The 26,864-nt window shown below is 35.7% G+C and overlaps 2 protein-coding genes across 3 annotated transcripts in view; one reads left to right on the top strand and one right to left on the bottom strand.

The window, feature by feature from the left end:
- Positions 1-298, bottom strand: part of LOC111411940 (zinc finger CCCH domain-containing protein 1) — a 4,869-nt gene extending 4,571 nt beyond the window's left edge. The window contains exon 1 of one of the 2 annotated variants that reach the window (XM_023042630.1): positions 173-298. The gene's annotated coding sequence lies outside the window, so the exon portion shown is untranslated. The remainder of the gene's footprint in view (positions 1-172) is intronic. The other variant, XM_023042631.1, reaches the window with a different exon arrangement.
- Positions 299-20,310: 20,012 nt separating this feature from the next.
- LOC111411939 overlaps positions 20,311-26,864 on the top strand; it is a 9,411-nt gene continuing 2,857 nt past the window's right edge. The window contains exons 1-6 of the mRNA XM_023042629.1: positions 20,311-21,269; positions 23,591-23,779; positions 24,912-25,004; positions 25,110-25,292; positions 25,371-25,473; positions 25,551-25,736. Of these exons, the coding sequence (XP_022898397.1) occupies positions 21,042-21,269; positions 23,591-23,779; positions 24,912-25,004; positions 25,110-25,292; positions 25,371-25,473; positions 25,551-25,736 (982 nt within the window). The 5' untranslated portion in view covers positions 20,311-21,041. The remainder of the gene's footprint in view (positions 21,270-23,590; positions 23,780-24,911; positions 25,005-25,109; positions 25,293-25,370; positions 25,474-25,550; positions 25,737-26,864) is intronic.

The following is a 26,864-nucleotide window of genomic DNA, read 5'->3' as shown; positions in this document are numbered from 1 at the left end:
AACCCCCCCCCCCCCCAAACCCCAAATAGCCAAAAAACAATCTGAGAAACATCAATACTTAAAAAAAAAACAACAAAAGTGAGAGAAAGAACGAATTGAATGTGTGTGAACAAGGATAGATATAATCCAATCCACAGAAAATTTCTGCCGGTGATTGATGCGATTATCGTACCGTAGCCGTTTGAAGCTTGGAGATCGCAGGCAATGGTGACGCAATCAGGGTTGAGGTTGTGGCCTTGTGGTTTCAATTCGACAATTTGGTGAAAGAATGCCGGTGATTTGGATTGTCTTAAGAGTTCAAACGTTAAATTTCTTTTATTAATTGGGCTTCAAACTTTTGTTGGTTTTGGGCTGGAATTGAGCTGTGTAACCGGGCTTTCGCACGACAATTTTGAACTGTTCTATTTAATGTTGTAATATTGGCACATCTTATCCTTGATGACGGTTTCATCCAAATATTTTTGTTTGTGTACTTTGAAATGAGGATAAATATTTTGTCAAATAAGTCTTTTAACACCTCGTAATAAAATTTTGAAAAAAAAAAAATCATCACTAGAAATAAGATATGCTAATTAACGAAATATGAATCATAAGAACATGAAGAGTACATTAATATAAGCTATACATGTGGCACGAGCGAGGCCGATCGAAATGACCTAGGCATCGGCATTTCAACTGGAACCAAATCTTTTCTTACTTTTTAACCGCACATTTTCCAAAAATTCACAATTCCAAAACTCATTTTCATTGAATAATGATAAATAAATCGAGCTAAATTGTTGCGAGTGAAAAAATATTCTGCCCTTGTTTGAGCCCTTTTTTTGGGAGGGAAATGTAATTTAGAATTGTTATTTTTTGGATAATGTATAGTTAAAAATTGGAAAAATCTTTTGAATTTACGTGTAAAATTATTTTATAGGATAATTTGGGGTTGAAATTAAGTTTTGAAAAAATGAGACTCAAACAGGGACTCACAGGACAAGAATAAAGACCCAACCTGAACTTGTAGATGAAACCAATCCCAAACAACGCTATTCAAAAGTAAATCTCATTATTCAAGCTAATGCAGTCATCTTCAACTGAAGGTAATGAATGAAGCAACCGACATATCAACACACAAAGTCCATGGGTGATAATGGTTCTTAAATTCACCATCTCAGAATAGCTATAGGCAAGCTAGCTTCAACTCAAAATTTATGGTAAACGTACTGAATAGTTACGAAGGTAATACATATTAAACAATTTAATTTAGAGTTAGCAGGTTCATCGATTATATTAAAACTCGACCTTTTTCCAATCAAATACATAAATTTCAAAAATACAGCTGAGAGCTACAAGTCTAAAATCCCCATCAAATGATATTTTTTGCGCTGTTTGAGCCCCCACTGTCTAATATTCATTCTTTTTTAAATCCATTTTTAATTATATATTCTCCTAATGAAGTAATTTTACGTGTAAACATTAAATATTTTTGGACTTTTTAACTATATATTTTATCAAAAAAATCACTACAATGTTAGGTTCAGGCCCAAAAGAATACTAATAGGGCTCTTTTAAAATTTCTGAAAGTCTTATAGACGAACTGTGTTATCACGTGTTGCGTGATGCATCGTGGATTTTCTTTAAAAAGTGCACTCGAATTTTATTCCAAATAAATCAAGCATATTATCTTCATTTTCAATTTTGTAGGAAAAACTTCACAATCATCCTCAAGTTATTGCTCGAGCGCCAAGTTGTGTTAGAAAAATAATTAGTTGCAGCAATGATCAGAACAATATAATGCAGAAATATAAAACTTATCGTCCGATCGAGTCTCGTGACAACACGATGTCCTAAAGTGAAATTGCCCGTCAATAATTGCTGTGACCTCCGTGGACAATCACTCCCAGGATACAACAATCGTAAACCACTTATGCAGCAATTACGAATGATTTTTCTAGAACTCTCAATTGTACTCCAGAATAGGTATAAAAACCCGAATATAAGAAATTCACAATATGAAAAGAGTGATTGATTCTATTTTATTTTTGTGTCTTTTTCCAAAGCAAGATATGGGTTTATATAGGCAAGATGGTAGTAACAGTCTTCACCATGTTAATGCAGAATTTTAATGACTGAGTAGTGGGTGTTTTAATGGCAGTTAGTGGGTTGTTACAAAAACAAATAGTCATAAAATACTGGCTAGTTTTACCATTAAATAATGAAGAAAAGAAAGAAAAAAAAATATTTATTTTAGTCAAGGAAGCCCAAGGCCCAAATCAAGACATTTTAATATTTGCGTGGGGAGTGATTCGAACCCCTGACGTCCCACACAAATATCACATTTCCCACCACTTTGGCACTTTATCTAATTTGATTATTTCTTTCACATTTTATATTTATATCATAAATATATAACAAGTTGGTCCCAGCATGAGAGAGAGAGAGAGAGAAGCAAATTGGCCTCTAACTTTTCTATTACAAGGTCGATCAGTTTTCTAAACACGACAATTTTTCAAATATTTATTATGTTATTTCAAAAATTTTAACAACTGTCAAAGCAAAACCTAAGGTTAGAAATGTTATTGTAATTATTTTATTGGACATAATCCAACCATTCCCAATTGTTGACACATAAAAATTCAGTCCAAATCAGATAGCCCAAAAAACGAAGCCCAATCAAACAATTCAAGATGAAGGTCCAAATAGGGAGGCCCAAGAACGTGATAACGCCATCGCCCAAGATTGCAAGTCGCCCAGAATCTGAGCGAATGGAGTGCCATGCAGTCGCCCAGAGCTATTACTCTATTCTCGTCAAAACCTTCAAGTCGCCCAAAATCTTAACAAACATAAAGCGTTGTGGTTATCAAGAAGTGCAATTATCAAAGCAGTTAGTAAAGCAGCCCCATCACGTTCCACGATTCAAGGAATTCAATCGAAAACGGTTGAACAAGGAAGAGTAATGGCAGCAGTTAAATAAGGCAGTTTTCATGACAAGCTGGCCATTATAAGGAAAGTGGGCAGTTGCAAAACGATCAAGCAGTTTTAGGCGGTTGATCACAAAGAGATCGTCCATGAAGCATAAAAGGGAGCAAAAACATAGAGTAAAGGACCGAATCAAAAACTCTCGAACAGAGAACATATAACTTTAATTTCCTTAGCTTAGACTTAAACACTTTTTTCAGTAACTCGTGTGCTTGCGCCCCTTGGAGGCACTTTGTTTTTAATTTCCAATTGTAAAGTCATCGCCAATAAAAGAACACCCTTTTTTGGGACTTTGTCTCAAGAGGTTTGTTCCTTACACAATCGTCTGATTCCTTTTAATTGTTAGTGACTAACCCGCGCGAAACAATTTGGCACGCCCAGTGGGACAGTGGTGTTTGGTGTTGAAAGTACAAAAGATGAAACAATATGCCTCAGAGATCCGATAAGGAAGCAGCAAGTCAGGGAGGAATCCAATCTGTGATCGAGCGATATGAGGAGCAACATGCCTCTCCACGAACAGATGGACAGAATCAGATCAGTAACAGTCGTTACGAACCAATGACGGAGTTGAGTTCTCGAACCATGCGTGCATTACTTGGAGAACTCACACAAGACGTTGTTGAACAAGTAAATCTTCGAAGTATTCATAATATGGAAAGATTTACCCAAAATGGGAATGCACACTATGACAACATGGCCAAACAATTAAACACTTTGAACGAAACAATGAATAAGTTAGTAGGCCAAATATGTCAACCGGTTATACCTCTTGCAAATCACTTTCAAATTAGGACAATTGGGGGACATAATCCCTCAGTCCTAAGCCCGAACCAAGGGGTAGAACCACTTTCTGGTCCTTCTACTTCAAACTAAGGGGGTACTGCAGCGCCAAACCAGAACAATGGTAGTGGTATGCCTAACTTGGGGGGGTAATCCAAACATAAGAGATAATGTCCTAAACAATGGATAGAATATTCCACGTGTTAATGAGGGAATAGATGTTCAGGCTAATGGTAATGGCCCTAATCATGGTAATTTTGTTGCCAATCAAAGACCAAACATCAGACCTCATGCAAATCAACCGGTTAACCAACCTGTAGGAATTCCATATGACCCCAACGTCATGTTGAGGAATCAGATTATGGAAATCATACAGGATCAGATGGCTTTTGGGGTGCGTCCCCTCATTAGGCCGACTTATACAAAGCCATACCCTGATTGGGTAGACCAAGCATACCCATGGCCTAGAGGGTATAAGGTGCCAGAATTCTCACTGTTTATCGGTTTAGGAGAAGTGTCTACTCTAGAACATATAGGGTGATTCACATTGCAAAGTGGTGATGTAACCGATTACCATAAAATGAGGCTTTTCCCTAGTTCATTAACAGGAGTAGCTTTCTCCTGGTTCATCAACTTGTCAGCGAACTCTGTTCAAACATGGCAACAATTGGAACAGTTATTTCACGCTCAGTTTTATAAAATTGAGTCTGAAGTCACTTTGGCTGATTTGGCGAATCTACGTCAAATGCCAAACGAATGGGCAGAAAGTTTTCTCCAAAGGTTCAAGACAGCGAGAAGCAAGTGTTTTGTACCTTTGCCCGAAAAAGAATTTGTCAAAATCGCTCAGGGCTACTTAAGCTTTGATTTAAAAAAGAAATTCCAGGACAAGGAATCTCATTACCTTTTCCAGTTGAGTGCGAATGTGATTAGGTATGAACGACTGATAAGAGAGGAAGAACAAATGAAAAATTCTAGTAAAGGGACTTATTACAAATACCCAAATTTTGATGTTCATACCATCAGTGACGAGTCATACGACCATGCCGAAATGTGTTTGGCCGAATTGGTCAAAGGAGATACGTATACTTGTCCCATAATGGCTAAGCCTAGACCATCGGACAAAAATGAGCCCATAAAAGATGGAAACATAAAGGCTAGAACGTTCTCGTTCGATGTAACTAAAGCTGACCTTATATTTGATAAATTATATAAGGATAAGCAGATAAAGTTGAGCGATAAGCACAAATTGTCAAAGCCTGAACAAATTAAGGGTAAAAAATATTGTAAGTGGCATAATGCATGGTCACATTTGACTAACAATTGCTTGATTTTTCGCCATGTATTGCAGGATGCCATTGAATCGGGACGAATTACGTTCGATGATAAGAAGAAGATGGCAGTGGACGAAAATCCTTTTCCACAGCCACTTGGAGTGAACATGGTGACATCTGGATTCAAAAACAAGTTGCCAAAATTCAAGTTGGTCGTAGATGATGGAGAAGAGGATTCTAGACCACATCCCAGCGTCTTTGAACGAATCAAGGGAAAAGAACCAAAAAAGGACGAAGACGTCCTGTGTGCAAGATGTAAAAGAGAAATGAATAGCAATACGGAGAAACCAGGGATATGGCAGCATCCCCATCGCCCTACCTTCTTCCCAAACACTCAGCCTGGTAGAGGGCGAGGTACATCATTCTATAGAGGACCGCCTTTTGAGGGGCAGTTCAGACCAGCAGATAATGGAAGAACATTCAGGCCGCAACCTTGCCGGCCGAATGTATGGCATTCATTCCAGTATAATACAGAAAGTGCAATACCTTTCGATGAGATGACTAGAACCCAACAAAGGCGTTTCCAATGAAACTATGGACGGATGATGAGGCAGCAACAGGGAGTGCCACATCCTAAAGCGCCTAAACTACTCAAGGTAATCAATCAAAATGTCCTCAAAGATAATGAAGAGACCAGTACAGATGAATCAATGAAAGAACAGCCAGAAACTTCTTCTGGGAGATCAAAGTTTGAGCGGGACAGAAGGGATGGAGAAGATTCAGATCAGCTCCTTACTATCCAATTCGGTACGTTGCCTCCTGTCGTGGCCAATAATTACTTACTGGCCAATGAATTCAAGAATAAAGAAAAAGAAGAAGAGAGGGAGGACAACGAAGGAGAAGCTTGCGTGCTAGTATGTGAAGAAGGCCAGACTTCTAGAGAGGCCTACAACGATGAAGAGGACAACGGGATGACAGACATTGAAGAAGAAATCGACCTAGAAGCAGAAGGAAGAAAGAGAGGAGTATCGCGCGATACTCTGTTGAAGCAACTACATCGAGAGGGAGTTCGCGAAGTAGACTTGTTGGGAGAACCATCTGGGCGTCCTTTCGATTTCTACGTACTGTACGGGACACCCAAAAGGAAGAAGAGAGTGCCTCGCTCTGAAAAGTATGGGTCACCTCCAAGAATAATGCCCCCTCCCATAGGTTGTGTAACTGATGAGGAAGCATTAGAAAAAAGTAGGATGGAAGTTCAGGAGACAGAGGATCAGCGCGATATACTGCACGTCGACTTATCATAGGGGGATAATTCGACAGAAAACAAGTAGGAAGTAGAAATAGAGGCTGCCGAAAAGGTTATTTTTAAACGGCCAGCCATGAAATTGACTAAACACTTGAGATCGTTGTGCGTTAAAGCTCTAGTTAACGGCATCCCAATGGCAAAAGTGCTTGTCGATAATGGAGCAGCTATAAACACCATTCCATCTAGGATGATGAGAAAGTTCGCAAAGACAGAGGGTGACATGATTCCTACAGAAGTCATCCTCACGAGCTTCAATGGAGGAGCAATTTCAGCTAAGGGAGTTATGCCATTGGACATAACTATAGGGATGACTACTAGGACCACTGTCTTCTTTGTAATAGATGGTCCTACTAGTTACAATGTGCTACTAGAAAGAGATTGGATACACGAAAGTCGTTGTATACCCTCATCGCTCCATCAATGCCTGATCTTTTGGAATAACAAAGGCGAAGCAGAGGTGGTACAGGCCGATCATAGGCCTTTTGTCGCAGAAGCAAACTCGGTGGAAAAGTTCATGTACGAAGAAAATTATGGACCTGTCAGGGTAGTACAAGATGGGGAAGAAACTCAAGTTGTCGCGCAAAGCAAAGAATCATTCTCAGTGGACGCACTCACTGAAATGTTCAAATAGATGAAGCCAAATATAGTGGCCCTAGAAGAGCCAGTAATTGGCAAAAGAATAATCAAGGAGTCTTGAATGGATTCTAAATTACAAAAGCAAATAGCCGACATTCAGACCTTTAAAGCCAGACTAATGGTTTTCAATAAGGAATGCAATGACAAGGCGAAGGAAGAGACAGCCCTAAAAGCGCTGAAGGACAAGTTGGCAGTATTCGAGTTAGAGCAAAGCATTGGCCGAGAAGTCAACAAGGTGGACTGTTTAGAAGAAGAAGTACTTACAAGGGAATTGGACGACGAAGTAATGCGGATCGTCAAACCTGGATACGCTCGAGCACAAGACCCTCTGATCAAAGTAAACATTGGCAATGAAGGAGAAGATCGTCCAACATTCATCAGCCAGATGCTCGATCAAGAGGTTAATAATAAATTAAACGCTTTGCTAAAAGAGTACAAAGATTGTTTTGCTTGGGAATATGAACAAATGTCTGGTTTAGATAGAGACTTGGTGGAATATAGGTTACCAACTAAGCCTAACGTTAAACCTCATAGGCAGCCTCCTAGACGTTTTGCTCTCAATGTACTCCCTGAAATCAAGAAAGAGATAGAGCGATTATTGAAAGCAGGTTTTATGAGAACAGCCAGATATGTCGAATAGTTGTCCAATATCGTGCCAGTACTAAAAAAGAATGGTAAACTAAGGGTGTGTATAGATTTTAGGAATTTAAACATAGCTACACCCAAAGATAAGTATCCAATGCCCACGGTGGATTCTTTAGTAGACTCGACTGTCAGACATGTCATGTATTCTTTCATGGATGGGTATTCAGGATACAATCAAATTTATATAGCTGAAGAAGACATACACAAAACTGCCTTTAGATGCCATAGATCTCTAGGATGTTTTAAATGGATGGTTATGTCTTTCGACCTAAAAAATGTAGGGGCAACTTATCAACGGGCAATGAATTTAATCTTTCATGATATGATAGGCAAGTTTGTTGAAGTGTATGTAGATGACCTAGTAGTCAAGTCCATTAAAGAAGAGGACCATTTCGAACAGTTAAGATGTTCGTTTGAGCGAATGAAGCAATATAAGCTAAAGTTGAATCCCTTGAAGTGTGCATTTGGTGTTAATGCAGGAAATTTTCTTGGTTTCTTAGTATACAAGAGAGGGATTGAACTTGATAAAAATAAAGCGAAGGCTATTTTAGAGGCCAAACCACCTAACAATAAAAAAGAATTGCAAAGGTTTCTAGGCCAAGTAAACTTTTTAAGATGCTTTATTTCTAACTGTGTAGGGCGAACTAAAGTCTTTTCGCCGCTCTTAAAACTGAAAAATCAGGATGAATTCGTCTGGAAAGAAGAACGTCTAAAGGCTTTCGAAAGCCTAAAGACATATTTATCAAGTCTACCAGTGTTGGTGTCACCAATCCAAGGACGGCCAATGAAAGTGTACGTATCGGCTGAAAAAGAATCAATAGTTAGAATGGTATAACAGGAAGACCAATTTGGTGAAGAAATGGCAATTTACTACTTAAGTAGACGGTTAACGAAATGTGAATGTAATTACTTTGCTATCGAAAAATTATGTCTTGCATTATATTTCACATGTACAAAATTAAGGGTTTATTTACGGCCCGTAACCGTTTATTCAATTTCTAAAGTAAATTTAGTTAAATATATGTTCTCGCGCTCTATTTTACACCAAAGGGTAGGCCTTTGGACACTAGTTTTATCAGAATTCGAGATACAATATATACCTCAAAAGGCAGTCAAAAATCAGGTTTTGGCTAATTTTCTAGCCGATCATCCATGCCTTGACATGCCTGAAGAAATTGAACTAGAAATCAATTCGTTTGAGTTAAAACCTTGGGTGTTGTATTTCGATGGGTCAAAAACCTCTAAAGGTGCAGGAGTAGGAGTAGCATTGATTAATCCTTTAGGGATTTGCTACAAGTTCGCATTCACTTTAGACAGAATGTGCACCGACAATCAGGCCGAATATGAAACTTTAATTGTAGGCCTAGAACTAATGATAGATATGGGAGTAAGAAATGTGATTGTTAGGGGCGATTCTCAATTGGTAATCCACCAATTGATTGGTGATTTTAAATGTCAAAGTGATTCCATTATAAGTCAATATGAGATCGCTCAAGAGTTGTTGGAGGAATTCGACCAAGTAGAACTTCAATGCGTTAATAGGATATATAATAACGTGGCAAATGAGTTAGCCCAAATGGCCTCAGGATACTCAAAGGTTTTGAATTGGAAGTCTACTTGTGAGTATGGAATCATATTGTCCGTGACTCAAAGAAGGGCGAGAAAGATTAAACTTCACTGCATACAAGATGGAGATGCAATGGATTGGAGAACAGATATTAAAAGGTTCCTTAAGGAACCTAATGGAGGGATTAGTAGAAAAATGAAGCTGTGTTTGCTGAACTATACACTAATAGATGAAGAGTTGTTTAAGAAACGCTCTGATGGTATATTACTAAAATGTGTAAGTTTGCAAGAAACCAAAATGATCATGGCCGAGGTGCACGAAGGGATATGTGGAGCTCATCAAGCTGGCCAAAAGATGAGATGGTTAATTATTAGGAGTGGATATTTTTGGCCAAAGATGGAAGAATTATGCGTTCAGTATGCAAAGAGTTGTTTAGCATGCCAAAAGCATGGTCCAATACAAAGGGCGTCAGCACGAGAGATAGCACCTATTATTAAACCTTGGTCGTTCAAGGGTTGGGCGATAGACCTAATAGGGAAAATTTATCCCCCATCGTCCAAGCAACATACTTTTGTTATAGTTGCAACCGACTATTTCACCAAATTGGTAGAAGCGGTACCTTTGAAAGATATCACCCAGAAAAATGTTATAGAGTTCATCCGTGATCACATCATTTATAGGTTTGGAATTCCACAAACGTTAATGGTAGATCACGGAACATATTTGAATGGGGATCAAGTGAACAAATTTTTGAGCGATTTTGGGGTTAAATTAGTAAACTCCACACCATACTACGCTCAATCCAACTGACAAGCGGAATCTTCTAATAAGATTCTAAAAAATATCATCAGAAAGATGATAGATGAAAATGTCATAAATTGGCACGAATGTCTGAACAAAACCTTGCGGGCTTATAGAACATCACCTCGATCAAGTACCAAAGTTACTCATTTCCAATTTGTTTATGGGCAGGAGGCCGTTTTGCCTATGAAAATCAACGTGCAATCGATTAGAGTGTGCTTGCAACATAAGTTGAATGATGATGAGTATGCCGAATCACTAGTTCAAAATTTATTGGGGTTAGACGAATTAAAGTTGGACGTCTTAGATAGATTGTAAGTTCAAAAACAAAGAATGGCTAAGTTTTATAATAAAAAAAGTCATAGCCAAGTCGTTCAGTCTGGGTGAACTAGTTTGGAAGACGATACTCCCTTTGGATAGCAAGGATCCAAAGTACGGAAAGTGGTCGCCCAATTGGGAAGGACCATACAAAATAAATAATGTGTTGCCCAATGGAGCGTATCACTTAGAAGATTTAGATGGCACCAAGCACGTGAGATTCATTAACGGCAAATATTTGAAAAAATATGTTCCTTCTTTATGGGAATGTGAACAGATAAAAGTATAATCAAAATATGTTGAACGATTGAAGATAACAAGGTCAGAGCGAAATACGTTCAAATAAAGTCATTTATTATCAAACGTTCATTATAAAGATGCGAAAATACAAATAATGGATGCTCTACAAACTACAATCAAAAGTAAGCTAATCTCCAGGTTGATCGCTGAGTAAGAGGGTGGACTAGCCTCACACCGCTTTCCTAAATGCATCGCTGCAATAGTGGGATCGCCGAGTAAGAGGGTGGACTGACCTCACCACCTTCCTAAATGTATCGCTGCAATGGCGGGCAAAAAGGCTGAGAAGCACTCTCAGCAAGCAAACTGAGAAGCACTCTCAGCAAGCACTATGGTCCGCAAGCATCCCAAAAATTGCCTTCTATCATCGACTCCTTGTAAAGGACAAAGAGACGATGGGAAGAACTTCGATGGTAAAAACTTTGCTGCTGGACAAAAAATATTTCCTATACCTCCCACACCAAAGGTGACATCAAGGCAAATAGTAAAATGGACGAACTAAACAATCCATTTTTATAGAAATGCGAAGGTTTCGGATCGGATTGATTGTCAGAATGCCAAACAATGGCAGCAAATTGGTTTCGAAGAAGAAAATGAAGATGAAGATGGAAGATGGAAAATGCGAAGCATCCATGCATTTATAGGGGGGTAGAGATGAAGAGACAGAATATGAACAGCCACATTTCTGCCTAGCAAATGGAATTAAATAGCCCAGAGTCTTAGGAAAAGTGGTGGAAATATCAAAAGCAAATGGGCAAGATTTTTAGCACGAAACAGTTAAATGCTTGAAGAATTGACAACTAAAAAAATAAACGTCAAATAAATGTACAAGAAGTTAATGTTCATTAATGATGAACAAAGTTACAAAGGGAAAATCAAATTACAAAAGAAAAAGGCATCATATGTCTTAATTACAGTCCACCCCATACTAAACGAGTTTGTTCCCTAAGTTTTTCCCAATCCTCGTTCTGTCGAGAGGAAGTGATGTTCAATTCGGCCACGGCATCATCATCAACTTCCAACTTCTTGTACTGCTCGACCAAGGACTTAGTTCGCTCAATTCCCTGGGAGGCGTTGCGCTTTTTAGCAGCCATTCTCGCTTTGCAGTCGTCCATTTTGGCTTGAAGTTCCCTCATCTGAGCAGCCAAATTAACCATCAAAGAGTTTTCAATCATGACTTCGGAAGAGATTTCTTTCAACTCGTCCTCAGCCTTGTTGATCTCCATATGCAAAGACTCTTTCTCAGATACGGCTCGAAGATATTGAGTACTTTTGGCCTTTAGTTCAGCATTCTTGGCCAGCAAAGAAAGGACCTCGGAGTGGATAACCTTCAACGTCGCTTTAAAATCGGCAGAAAGATTGAGCGACGGAAGCGTCAGTGCTTGCTCCAAATTCGCATTCAAATGCTCTAGTTTATCCTTGTGTCTGGCAGCACTAGTCCTACCAATGTCCATATCCATGAAGGACACGTACTCAAATATCAACTGCTTGAGGAACTTCAAATCTTCCTCTGAAGAAGCAACATGACGATCAGATGGAGCAGGACGAGACGTCTTGACTTGCCCTCAGGAAGCGAACAAGTCTTGGATAGAACGCACTATCTTGTCAGCATCCTGCAAAGAAAATTGCCAATATTAAAGATACTCACTATAACGAACAAGATAGAAATAAAAGTGAAGCAAAGACTACCTCATCAACAATCGTGGAAGATGGCATGTCCTCAGCCAAGTCTGCTACCAATGACTCCTCCATTCATGAGGGCTTCTCCTTGTCTGAGCGAGAAGATGTTGCCACAACGGGCAAACTTATAGGAGTATCTGCAAAAAATCAAGAGCAATAAATTAGAAACCAATAGCACAAGCAAAGGTAAGGCATCAAAAAACTGAATTACCTTCTGCTTTGATGTTTGGGGGGTTAACGCCCTGGGAAGAAGGTGGCTCATCCATAGGTTGTGATGAGGATTCTAGGACTGAAGATGTCTCTTTAAGCATAGTCCCCTCATCAACCGGTTTGGATGAAACAGCCTCAGCAGAGGATGATGGAGCAGGAGCTGTCGATGCCAAAGCCTTTGAAGGAGAGGCTGAACTTTTCTGAGAAATCCAAAAAATTATCAGCACACAGAAAAGTTTCAAGTATGGAAAAGTATGCTTGTGAGTAAACCAATTTAATTACCTTCCTCCTGACGATAAGAGGGGTATCATCAACATTAACAAAATCATCCTCCAGAATGGGAGATGCTGAGGCTGGCCGTTTGCGGCTTGGGGCACTCTTGGCTGTAGTAGGCTTAGCAGGGAGAGAAGAAGATGGACGAGCAGACTGTTTAGCACGACGAGGAGGAGAAAGACTCCGGATGGACAAAGGAGTGACTAAAACATGAGGAGTGGAAGAAATGGTCGGCTGGTCTGGTGAATGAAAGGCACGATTGGCATCAGTCGCAAATAAACTGCGCTTCACTGACGGCCAGAGCTGTTCAAAAAGAGGGTGAATGGCGTGGCTAGAATTGAAGGGGGCTAATGAAAAATAGCTGGTTAAAAGAAGATTGCGAGCATTTATAGCCTCTGCCTCCGCCTTAGTAATAGTATGAAAACGGTCAATTAAGTTCCTTGAATAGCAAGGAGGAACAGGCCAAGTTTGGCCGAAACCAAGCTGGCGAGCAAAAAATTGGGGAGCATAAATTTCTACCCTTGCCTTGGCATTGGTCCCAGTTAAAATATCATGAAATAGCTCCCTCCCGGTTAAAAATTGGATCCAAATAATTGGGGAGCATAAATTTCTACCCTTGCCTTGGCATTGGTTCCAGTTAAAATATCATTAAATAGCTCCCTCGCCCTGTCTATAGTGGAAGGGGGATGTACATAGTTTGGAGTCAAAAAGGGAGAAAAAGGAAAAAAGGAAGAGATTGAATCCAAAGAATAAAAGAATGAAAAAATGTCCCTTCTGGACATATTTACAGGAGCCAAGGGCTCCTGACTAGCCCATAACAGCTAGCAGAGGAGCGAGAAATTGATGGAGCACCAGCAATGGAAAATAGGATCTCAACCATAGTTGAGTGAACTAAAGAGGTCCACTGCCAGTGGGAGATGCACCATTCTTCAATTGAGTTTGAAGAGAGGCCATGCCTCTATAAAAGGCAGCCAAAAAGAAAGAACATAAATTCAAAGGTCTGCCACGCGCCAATTCGTGCGCTATAGGTAAATAACTCAGGGAGGGCTTTATGCTTGGCGCACACAAAATATATTTACAAAGCCAAACTAGAAGGAAGGCCACTCGCTCAGTATGGGAAGGCTCAGCGCTCGAATAATTGTGAAGGGTTTGCAGGCTTGAATAAGATTCGGTGTAGTTTTTACCAAACTTTGGGGCGCCACCAGAAACCAAGATACTAGGAAAAATGGTATCGCCCAAAGGTGGTAGATTCACCAGAGCCCCAACATCCCTTAAAGTAATAGACATGGGGCCAAGAGGGAAAATAAAGGTATTATACTCGGAAGACCAAAAACTCAAAGCAATCGAAAAGAGTGCTGAATCAAAAGTAGGGGGGCGAATAGAGATTTCTAACAAATCAGAAATCCTAGCGCTATCAAAAAGTGCCTTAGTAGAACCATGACCCACAAGGCGAGCATGCCACCTACGGAAAGTTACATCAGATTTAGGCCAAGTGCGAATACCTCTTTCGTGAAGTGGCCCCAGTGGCAGAGAGTTTAGAAATGGAGGGCCTTGAGTACAAGGAAACAGCTGACCTACCGCCACCTGTTCAACTGCCTCTGCATTATTGAAGAAAGGACCTAAGTAGAACTTATTGCGTTCAACATCGACGGGCGCGAGAAAACTCGGAGTTATGTATGGACGACTCAGAAGTTTTTGAAAGTCATCAAAACTAAAGGAGTCGCCAGCTTGAGATTATGAAGTAGCCATTTGAGACGGAACGAAATTTTTCAGGGTTACGTAGCAGGAAAGCAAAAGATGAACAGTAAATCGTGGGGGAGACGCGAAAAATTTGAGGCGTGATTTAGTGGTGCAGTAAAATTGCGTGTTTGGGGGTTATAAGGGTTTGCAAAACGACGCACCTTTTCAAGTTATGGAAGAAAACAATGATTGAAATGCTTGAAAATCTCAAATGTTGCTGGAAACACAAAGTGAATATGGCAAAATTTAATAATTATTATTAATTCTGCCATATTGGGGGGTAATTGTTGACACATAAAAATTCAGCCCAAATCAGATAGCCCAATCAAACAATTCAAGATGAAAGCCCAAATAGGGAGGCCCAAGAACGTGGTAACGCCATCGCCCAAGATTGCAAGTCGCCCAAAATCTGAGCGAATGAAGTGCCATGTAGTCGCCCAGAGCTATTACTCTATTCTCGTCAAAACCTTCAAGTCGCCCAAAATCTTAACAAATATAAAGCGTTGTGGTTATCAAGAAGTGCAATTATCAAAGCAGTTAGTAAAGCAGTCCCATCACGTTCCACGATTCAAGGAATTCAATCGAAAACGGTTGAACAACGAAGAGTAATGGCAGCAGTTAAATAAGGCAGTTTTCATGACAAGCTGGCCATTATGAGGAAAGTGGGCAGTTGCAAAACGATCAAGCAGTTTTTAGGCAGTTGATCACAAAGAGATCGTCCATGAAGCATAAAAGGGAGAAAAGACATAGAGCAAAGGACTGAATCAAAAACTCTCGAACAGAGAACATGTAATTTTAATTTCCTTAGCTTAGATTTAAACACTTTTTTCAGTAACTCGTGTGCTTGTGCCCCTTAGAGGCACTTTGTTTTTAATTTCCAATTGTAAAGTCATCGCCAATAAAAGAACACCCCTTTTTGGGACTTTGTCTCAAGATGTTTGTCCCATACACAATCGTTTGATCCCTTTTAATTGTTAGCGACTAACCCGCGCGAAACACCAATATTATTCTGGACAAAAAAAAATAAATAAATTACAGTCAATGTAATATATTAACATCAAATTTCAATTTAAGAAAGTTTGGGTGGATTTTGGTAGACTGTATAACTAATTGTCCACTCAATAAATGTTCTTGAATTTTATTCCAAACTAGTCAACGTTGAACGTGATGTTTTATGAGTATTGTAAAATAAATATTTGAATATGTATGAATATTAATTAATTTAGAATTAATAATTTAATATCAGGTAATATACATGTGACAATGAATGATAAAATATTTATTTAATTTTCAATCAAGTAAAACTGAATGTTAATTAGCATACGTGAACGTAAATAATGGTATGCATTTTGAATTTGAATTTCTAATTAACTTATAATTAAAATTAATAACACTAGAATGCATAAATGAAGATGTATATTAATTATATGAATGTGAATGTGAATGTTAATTAATTAAGAATTAACAATAGTGAATTTATATATTAATAAAAGCACATAGGAGAGATGAATCTATCAAATATACACGTGTATTGATAGTAACTAAATGGTTAAATAAATTAAATACATATTGAAAAACAAAACATAATATATTATTGAAATAATTGAATTGTAACAGAGTTAAAATCCTGAAAAGAAAAATGATTATTACTTGACGTAATTTTAATCCCAGTTAAGTAAATTTAAATATTACTTAGTATCCATGGACGTGAATAATGGAATGCAATCCTGAATGTAAAATTCTAATTAACTTATAATTAGAAATGATAATAAATGAAGATGGACATTTTTTCCTTAATAATTAATAATCAATAATAGGATATGTATACATTAATGAAAGCACGTAGGTGAAATGTACATGTACATTGATCATAACTAAATAATTAATTAAATTAAATACATATTGAAAAACGAAAGCTACATATTGTTGAAATAATTGAATTATAGTATGGCTGGAATCGTCAAAAATTGATTTTTAATTGATGTAATATTTATTATATTAGTAGTAATCATGTGTGCTGTATGTATTATGTACCGAATGAATGATATGCATAATATTTTTGAAGTACTAATACTATTTTTTAGAAATAGTTGAGGTAACTACTATTAATAAAAGAAAAATGAAAAATGTAAGAAATACATGCATATGAATAAAAGTTTATATATAATGTTATAGTATTGATAAGGGTTGATTGCTCTTATTTTTCATTTCGAAGTCAGTATGTTCTTCCTTTCTCAAGCATGGGAAAGAACTTTTTGATTTTGTCCTTAAATAATGTAGCTTGGAAATTATTTATCTGAAAATATTATAAAAAACAACATATTAGTCTAATAATGAAACTTTTATATATAAAAAAAGTATCGAATAATCTCGACATTATAAAATACTTTTCCATCACACAAAAATAGTTTAAAAAGTTTAGCATGATCGTTCTTATTGTTGTAGATCTCAATGGAACTTTTTCGAATAATTGATACTTTTATAATCCAATCTTTTTCAAATGCATTCAATTGTCTTATAAAGATATATATGTTTTTGACATCAATCCCACAAATGTGAATATAAATTCAATATATGACAACAAAAATACGCATTGACAATTAATAAAACGGAAAAAAATAATATTTTTTGACGACCTGACTTGTTTTGTTGATCAATTAATGAATCATAATTTGTTTCTATTAGTATTTTCAACCATGATGTATTTGTCTCCGATGTTTATAGCATACAAAATAAAAAAGTCATCGATATGTTAATTTAATAATTTTTTATCAATGTTAAAAAAACTATATAGCAAATATAGAATATATTATATAAATATAATATCATGCAGCACATGTCTTTATCAAAAATGTGATTATGCTTAGATACCAATATGATGCGGCGACATAAGCTAATTATAATTAACTCTTCAAAATTTGTTCGATGCCTGAAAAAACAAGAAAGAAAATCTCAAATGATTTTATTTAATATAAAATTTGTCAAAGACTAATACAAAGTGGCTGCTTTCACGTTTCAACAAAATTCTAAATGCCAAAGTCTAACATCTAGGCATCCAGCCGAAGATGGGCCCATAAATATGAGTAAAAAAATAATACATAATTGAATGAATATGATAAAACAATAATATTGTCGAGTTGTCACGTGCTTAAGACGTCCAAAACAGATGTGTGTGTGTGTACATATATTAATAAAATAATTCATGATCATAGATAAAATGTAAAATAGAGATTTCACACAATTAAATCTATGATACCAGAAATTAAAATGGAATGCGAACCAAAATTAACTAATCATAAAAGAAAAATAAAAAAATAAATGCACAACATTCATCAACTTACAAATAGCTTATATTCATCATGTAGATGGACATTACTAGTAGAATTAAAAAAACAAACATATAGAGAAAAAATAACTACATTATCTTTTTAACAAAATAAAAAATTCCTCAAACAAATTTTTTTTTTAGAATTTATTTCGCACAAATCAACTTCTTCAGAATTCCAATGCCCAACATGAATATATTCACATATATAAGCACCATCTAAGCTATTTTAGAGTTTTGTGAAGCTCTAACCTACAATAAATTTCTTTCATTGACAACAATTCTTCCTTTATCTCACAACAAATTGTTTTCATTGACAATAGTGCTAGACTGAGAAATGTTGGCTTTTATAGTTATAAAGTTTTTAATTATGTTTATTACATAAGGTATCTACTAACACAAAGTAGCTCTACATCTCCCATTTCATTTATTTGCATTAATTATTAATTATAAAAATAGTCATATCTCCACTCCTTTCATATGCTCTCAATTGGCAAGATATTCAAAACCGTCTTTTTTCATCACATGTTCTCTCCGTATATTGAATTTTTTAATCTATTAATATTGTTTGGAAGTGGTTTAGAATTTCAACACATATTATAACGTTATAACAATTTATTTAGTTTCATATAATGATATGAATATAGGGAAAAATAATCGACGACTTAAGTGTGAAAATGAGCAAAATTTTTAATGTTTATTGCAGTTGTAATGTTGTGTAGTTAATAGAAATTTTAGAGGGAATATTATTACCCTATCATTTCGTGTTCCATTTTTATCTAAACTTAGATATTACAGAGATTCGTATGTAACTACCAATTAAAGCAGCTTTTAAGTAATGATAAATATAATATAAAATAAAATTTTATCAAATTATATAGTAACATCTTGTGTTCATTAATTTTATTTTAAATGTATTATTTGGTTGTTACGATATGTGTACAACAACCATTTAAATAAGGGAATATGAATGTTATTTTTTTTACACTAACTAATTCAATCGAGGGAAGAAATTTAAATTATATTTATATCATAAAAGCTGTTAATAAAAATTAATACAATATTAGAAAGATTAATTTAGGAAATTATTGACAAATGGAAAAGAAAATAATTTTTTTTTAATTTCACATTGAATAAATTGAATTAATGCTATATTAATTAGTTATTAACAAAACTAAAATTAAATAAAGGTATATTGAGCATACAGCTAAATATTGTAAGGAATTAATGTTATTTATTAATTATTAACAAAACTAAAATTAAATAAAAGGTATATTAGGCATATAACTAAATATGTAATGGTATATTAACGTCTCGATTGAGCAGCATTATTTGGAAAAAATATATTTTTTAAACAGTGATTTGATATCATTTCAATATCATATTTTTTAATAAAATAATATTACAACAAATTCAAAATTTTTCCTTTTTAATCACATATTTTCCATCAATCTATTATTCCAAAATACATTCTTTCAAAATAATGTGACTCAAACGCACACTAAGGATTCAAAAGTTTTTCATCAATCCTTCCTTTTAATATATTGTAGATGTAGAAGATTAGAGAATTCCTAGGGTATTGCCCTATTTTTTTCTCATCTCCCGATGAAAATGCATCATGTGTTATCTGTCAAAAAATTTGTGAAAACTTTCTATACTTGTAGCATTGTTCGTAGAAAATTATAGATAATTAAGTCACAATCAATTATTCTTTTTAGAAAAAATTTAGCCACCATTTGACCCCCATTTTGTGGAAATGGAAAATGGTGGAATAGTATTTTTTGAAAAATGAGTGGTTGAAAAAGAAAGAAAAGTTTTGGATTTATGTCTAATATTATTTTATGAAAGATTATGTTTTTGAAAATATAAGAGAAAAAAACAAAATATAATAAAATGAAAATTAATGAGTGCCAGGGCTTAATCTCCACATTTCCTCATCAAGCAAGCATTATCTTTCCACCCTAATCTACCCGCCCTATTTCCCCATTTCCTATTTCAAGTTAATTGTTCTTATGGTCATTGAACTTAGGTCCATATCTTGATTGGTCACTGAAATTTAAAATGTCGAGTTTTGGTCATTGAACTTAAGTCAATGTTTTCGATTTCTCATGGAACTGAGGTCTATGTCTTAAATTGTACACTGAAATTTAAAATGTCGAATTTTGATCACTAAATTTTAGAATATGCCGTACGTTACTCATTAGCATAATTGTTGAATTTTGAAAAATATCGAATTTACTATGAGTCACGTAAAGCATTTTTCAAAGTTCAGTGAGTAATATATAATATTTTTCAAAGTTCAGTGATGAATATACAATATTTTTCAAAGTACCTAAAACTCGACATTTTAAATTTTAGTGAACAATAAAAAATTTTCAAAGTTCAGTGATCAAAATTCTACATTTTAAACTTCGCAGTTGAAGACATGACCCTAATTTCAATTACCATTGGAATAATTCACTCTCCTATTTCCCCAAAACACAACACTGAAATCAATTCAAATCAGATCCTTAAAGGTCAAATTAATTTTGTTCTCAAAATACACGCACGGACGCACGCTCGGAGACTCTGTTCCCAAATTCTATTTCTAAACCAGAAAGAAGAACAAATAAACTAGAAAAAAAAAGCACCCCTTTTTCTTTTTGTCTGTACAATTGCACGATCCTTCCAGTTTATATACAAAGAAATAGAATTGCGAGTTGAAGAGATAAGGGCAGAAAAATACGGAGGGCTATTCAATTTTAACTTCATTTTTGTGTCTCTCTTTTTTTTTGGAGTTTATTTGAATTCGTCGACATTGCACTAATTTCTGAATCTCATTGCTTAGGGTTTTGTTTTTCATGAACTTTGAAATTCTGATTAACTATTTTTGTGATGGATCGCTTTTTACTTTTTTCTTTTTTAAATTTTCTTGCCCCGAAAAAGGAAAGGTTTTTTGACCTTTACTTGATTTTTATCGATATCAATTCTAATAGTTAGAGCTAAATTACTGTTATTAGTATCTCAGTTGTATCAGGACATCTTTGTAATAGAATTGACGCCTCTGCTGTTTTTTCCTGGGGGACCAATATACAACATTTCGCCCAATATTTCCATTTCTTTGCAATTTATTTCTGTAGAAACATATTGTGGGCTGTTGTGAAGAAAAATTGGGTTTTAGTTTCGGATTGCAAACAGTATCTAGTCATCCACCATAAACTCTCGGGGTGTTAGATAAGGTTTCAGAGTATGGGGGAGCAAGGGGGATGGATGGACCCTAGCGGGCCACTACCAAATGGGCTGTTGCCAGGAGCAGGCCAGGTGATGCGGGCGCTTGAAACTGACAGATGGTTGAAAGCGGAGGACAGGACGGCAGAGCTCATTACCTGTATTCAACCCAATCCGCTATCTGAGGATCGCAGGAATGCTGTTGCTGATTACGTGCAGCGGCTCATCATGAAATGCTTTCCCTGTCAGGTGACTGCAAATATGTTATCTGTCGTTTACTTATTCTGCAAGGCATGTTGTACCATAATTTGGTATGACAGGTTTATAAGTGGCAATAATGTATATTGGCATTTGCGGACGTAGGAAGTAGAAACATGATGCCTATAAATTTGCTTTAATTGGATTATTGTTTGAATTCAGCATATGAAGAAGAGGACACTATGGTAAGATTTCTTTTATGTCTGTAATAATCCTATACTATGAGACCATGATTATATTTGTATTTTGCAATGATGTAACAAGATGAACACGTGTGTTCGACAAAAAAAAAATAAAAAAAATAGTGACACGATGCGTCAGCGACATATTGATTAAATTATTTAAAATTCTTCATTTATATAGTACAAATTTAATGTAGCACTTGTTATTAAATTTTCTTATTGAAATCTTTTAAATATGAGTACCTGTTTTTTATTTAATAATAAGTTTGAGTTAAAAATATATAACATTTTTGATAAAGAAAGAAAATTGACCATGGTAGAGTGTCCGATGAGCGTTGATACTGGACACGAACACGTTACCTATTTGAAGTGTCCATGCAACATTTATTCTGAAAGTTATCTCTTAAAGGTTGATTTTGACATTGCGTTCAAAAGTTTTAACTAGTTTTTTGATGCTTGAAATGAAGTCACGTTTTAAAAAAACTATTTTGAGGATATACTTTTCGAATCATGCCATACTTGAGGCTATCATAAAACGCCTCAAAACCAGCACTTTAAATACCATTTGTTAGGCTTATGCCTCAATTTACTGAGGCTTCCAAGGCGACTTAATGAGGCTTACATCTCATGCCTTAGCCACAAGGCAGCTAGGGTGCTCATCCACTTGCCTTTCATTTTTCAAACATTTAATTATTGGCCTTAGAGTTTTAGTTATTTCTTCATAACCTAAAATGTTTTACTGGTTCTTGCATTTTTTTCGTTCTATGTGGAAGGAAAATACACCTTTATTATTGGAGGATGATGACAAAGAATGAAAAGAAACTTATAATGATGAAGATGATTATGGTGTTTATGATTCCCATATTAGTAGTATGTTATAAGAAATTTTTGTGTTATCTCCACTATTAGTAATAGATTATAATTTTGTTATATGATTACTTATTTGTTGACTTATTATTTTCTATTTTCTGACGTAAATTAATGTTGATTAGTTTTGTTATTGTTTTTTCAAAGGGTTTATGATATATTACAAGCATAATTTTGTATTTATATTCTTTTGAATTCTTTTATTGTTCTATCTTGAGGCTTATGCCTCAAAGGCTCTATAAAATGCTTCAATACCCAATTAAGCTGTTTTAAGCATTGAATCAGTTCTTTGATATTTATGGTTTCCATTTTTATAGCCTAAAGTTCTAGTACAATTGCCGGGTATATCTGGTAAATCTTTGTTTTTGGTGGTTTGGTGGTGAGAGTTAGTGCAAGAAAGTGATGATATAAATAGAGGAAACATCTTAAGAAAGACCAAAATAATAAGAAAGAGAAATCCAACTTTCAAATAAAATTTCTTTTTAGTGACATTTCTCTAGTAAAATTTCTATAATCCAAAATTGCTTAATGTTTGAAGATGAAGAATTTCTCCTTATTTACTTTTGAAATTAGTGCCTAAAATGCTTGTTCATGTATATGGGCTGCGCGATTTTGGAAGGGAGTGAAAGTAAGAATGGGATTTATAGAGTTATACTATGTTTTTTGGGATGTATAACATTAACAAGGCACGAGAGGAAATTGAAAGAATATGAAGAAAACATTCGAGTTGGTCAAGTTGAAGTTCGAATTGTTCCGCCTCTCTGATGGAAGGGTTCTTTAATAGGGATAACACTGACAATTTGATGGTGTTTAAGTCAGATCACAGATGAAGAGTAATTTGACAAAAAAAACTAAGAAGAAGGCCATTTTCCTTCCTGGCGTTCACAGTAAGGTTTTTTGGAAAACTTAGTAATTTTGAAAATCAACTTACTAGAAGATGCCCCATGAAGATGTGATGAATTTTTTGTTAGTAGAAGCAGTTGTTGCTTCAGTTACTTTAATGAATGGATGAAAATATTGTAACTCACATTATGAGTCGGTAGAATAGCTGTTGTTGAGATGGGGAACGTATGCTACCATTGTTTTCAAACAGAGAAGTTGGTAGTTTTATGTACAGTGAAACTTTGTTGTAACCGATCTGTGTCTCCTAGTGTGATTAGTTGGAATTGTTATTTATTTTGAATCTATGTTTTATTTGTTTGTTGATTCCTCTTGTTGTTTCCTTGTTGCTCATATTATTTTACCCATTATATTTTTTCACAGGTTTGTACGTTTGGTTCTGTACCCTTGAAGACTTATCTACCCGATGGAGACATTGATTTGACTGCTTTCAGTCATGATCTTAATTTGAAAGATACATGGGCCAGTCGAGTTCGTGATATGCTGGAGAATGAGGAGAAGAATGAGAATGCTGAATTTCACGTGAAGGAAGTCCAGTATATTCAAGCTGAAGTATTCCTTCCACATCCTAAATTTTTTACTTCTAATGTGTTGATTGTGTTGTCAATCCATCTTGAAGATCTTGAGCATATAACTATGTACTTTGCTTTACATGTATCTTTGAATGAGTGGTAGTTGTTTTGATGCATTTTACATGTATACATTTATCAAAAGTCTTGAGTTATGCATTAGTCCCACTTGGAATGATTTTCTGATGGTTGCTATTACCATACAATATGGAGTCACTTAGTCGAAGAAAACCGATTGGACACCAGCAATCCCTATATCAAATGCTCACTGTTTTCTAGGATGAACATAGTTGTGTTCACAAAAGCACTGCAATACGGTTATGCACCATGGTCAACAGTGAAGAATTATACAGAATTGTTGTGTGCAGCCTCTCACGCAGAACCTGAGAAACACCTCATTGTGCACATGTTTGTGCTTTGCTGGAGAATTGTACTGAATCAATTTATTGACGTGCCCGGTGAAACTAATATATGTTATTCATTCCCGTTTATATTGAATCGATTTATGGATGTAACCAGTGAAACTAATATATGCTATTCATTCCCAACTTTGAATGTCTAACTTTTGTCTGTGGTATAGATGTTTTGACCAACTATTTTGACTTGGGCTTGCCATCTCTTATATAGCCCCTATTTATTTCTCATTTTTCCCCCAATAAAATGAAAAATATGATTGTTATCCATCACATTAAGTCACAAAATTTGAATTTCTATCTTTTGTGTGGGGTTTATAACGGCTATATTTTTCATTTTCATTCTTACAAAAATGGGAAACTAACACCCCATAATAATGCTAGTGAGGGTGACGAATGGGAGAACTCTGCTTCATCAAGGATTGCATGTTGTAGGATACCAGGACCATGACAAAAATGTGCTTCACTGTATTAGAGAAGTACCTCGAGGTCTAAACTTTTAGTTTTTCACTGTGATGGTTCGGATCCATTTTATATTTTCTAAGTTGCTGTATTCTTACACCCAGAGTTGCCAATCTCCTGTCAAAAAGTTTTTTAGATTTCTTGTCATGCATTCACTGAGAAAATTAGTTTTCCTTTCTTTTCTTCTACTGCTACATGATTTTTTTTTTTATTTGGCTTCTTACTTTGTTACTATTGCAGGTGAAGATAATTAAATGTCTAGTGGAAAATATTGTGGTAGACATATCCTTTAATCAGGTTGGTGGTTTATGTACGCTGTGCTTCCTCGATGAGGTTAGTATTTATTCTCAAATTTGTAACGTTTGAATCCAAGCTCTCATCGTATTTATGAGATTTGACGAACAAATGAGTTTAACTGCACAACATATTCTTCTGTAGGTTGATAATCTGATAAATCAAAATCATCTGTTCAAGCGCAGCATTATATTGATTAAGGCATGGTGTTATTATGAAAGCCGTATATTGGGGGCTCATCATGGACTTATTTCTACTTATGCTTTGGAGACCTTAGTTCTTTACATCTTTCACGTTTACAACAATTCCTTTCATGGACCACTTGAGGTAGTTTTAGTTACTATGTATGCCAAGAAAATTTGATTGTTAGGTTGTCCTTCTGAAGTATTTTATTTACACTCGCAGGTCCTCTACCGTTTTCTGGAGTTTTTCAGCAACTTTGACTGGGACAATTTTTGTGTTAGCTTATGGGGACCTGTGCCCATTAGTTCCCTACCTGATGTAACTGGTAATAAATTTTTGAGAACTTTTTATTCAATGTGTTACAGCTGTTGGAAATATTGGCTTATTTGTGAAGTTTTACAGCGGAAGCTCCTCGGAAGGACAGTGGAGAATTGCTCCTTAGCAAATTTTTTCTTGATGCTTGTAGCTCTGTGTATGCTGTTTTCCCTGGTGGCCATGAAAATAATGGACAGCCATTTGTTTCCAAACATTTTAATGTTATTGATCCTTTACGCGTGAACAACAACCTTGGACGTAGTGTTAGTAAAGGTATACAAAGCTTAACTTTTCCTATTGTTTTCTCTTTGTTTAAGCTCTGGAAATTGTAAAGATAACTTTCTTTTGTATATTTGAGCTCTTTACTTGGACTTGTTTATTTGTTGCGACAACTACCTAACCTCTACCTCTGAAATAGAACTGTGTTATATGGGCAGTAAGTAGGTTTCTACTGGTCAGCTTTGCCTGTAAAGTGAAGATTTGTTTGTATTTTTTGAGTTTTAGATCAATGACTGCTGCATGCCTGCTTTTTCAGTTCCCTTTGTCTTCATTTAAATATGTTCCAAGGATTTTATGGAGGGATGCCTTGGGTCCTAGTGTTCTTGTAGTCTGTATGCATGCTGACCATCTAGATTCACATAGCAAGTCTGGAAGAAAGAGGGAGAAGGAAACAGACTATGACGGATAAGATGAGAAAGGAGAAATCTGCTTCACCAAACTGCCTTTTTTTCTTTTATTTTTCTGTTGGTTCTCTTCTCTTTTAGTTTATAAAATCACTTGAACGAGAAGAATATAGCTTGCCTGTCTACTATCAGCTAGGGCAAAAAAAAGGTTACTCGTGTTTGGTATCCAGGGAAAAGACAGGAAGAGAAGGGAAAGTAGAAACAGGAAAATAGGTCACAAAGACAGATGAAGTCAGTTTCTTTTCTTTTGTTTGGTTTTAAGAAGAAAATGGAAGAAAATACAGATGGGAAAATTTGTGGTCCCTAGAGGTATTTTTGAGAGAACCATTTACTCATAGTTTGACGACTTTCATTTTAACTTTTCAGACATGTTGTGTGTTGGTTCAATGTCAATTCTTTCAATTTTTTTTCTTGTGCATCTTAAATCAAATTTTCAAAATAAGAGGATTTAGCCTGATTTTGTGGTTAATTCCAATGCAATCTTGGCTGGTCCTAATTTGGAATTGGTGGAATTGGCACTGTTATCACTTTTATCCTTTCCAAAGGGAAATTAATCTTGAACCATGTGGGCAAAAAAGATTTGAATAATGTGAAGTTTCAAAACTTCTTTGAAATTGTGTGATCTTTTCTCATGTCATGTTTAGTTATAGGTTGTGCTTCAATTGAATGGCGTGATGAAGATGCATCATGTGTTTCAATTTGGTAATAGAGTATGAAT

Source organism: Olea europaea, chromosome 16 (genome assembly GCF_002742605.1).
Source record: "Olea europaea var. sylvestris chromosome 16, O_europaea_v1, whole genome shotgun sequence".
Taxonomy (NCBI): domain Eukaryota; kingdom Viridiplantae; phylum Streptophyta; class Magnoliopsida; order Lamiales; family Oleaceae; genus Olea; species Olea europaea.
The sequence above is the reverse complement of the archived record's forward strand: the minus strand, read 5'-3'. Positions and strand labels throughout refer to the sequence as shown.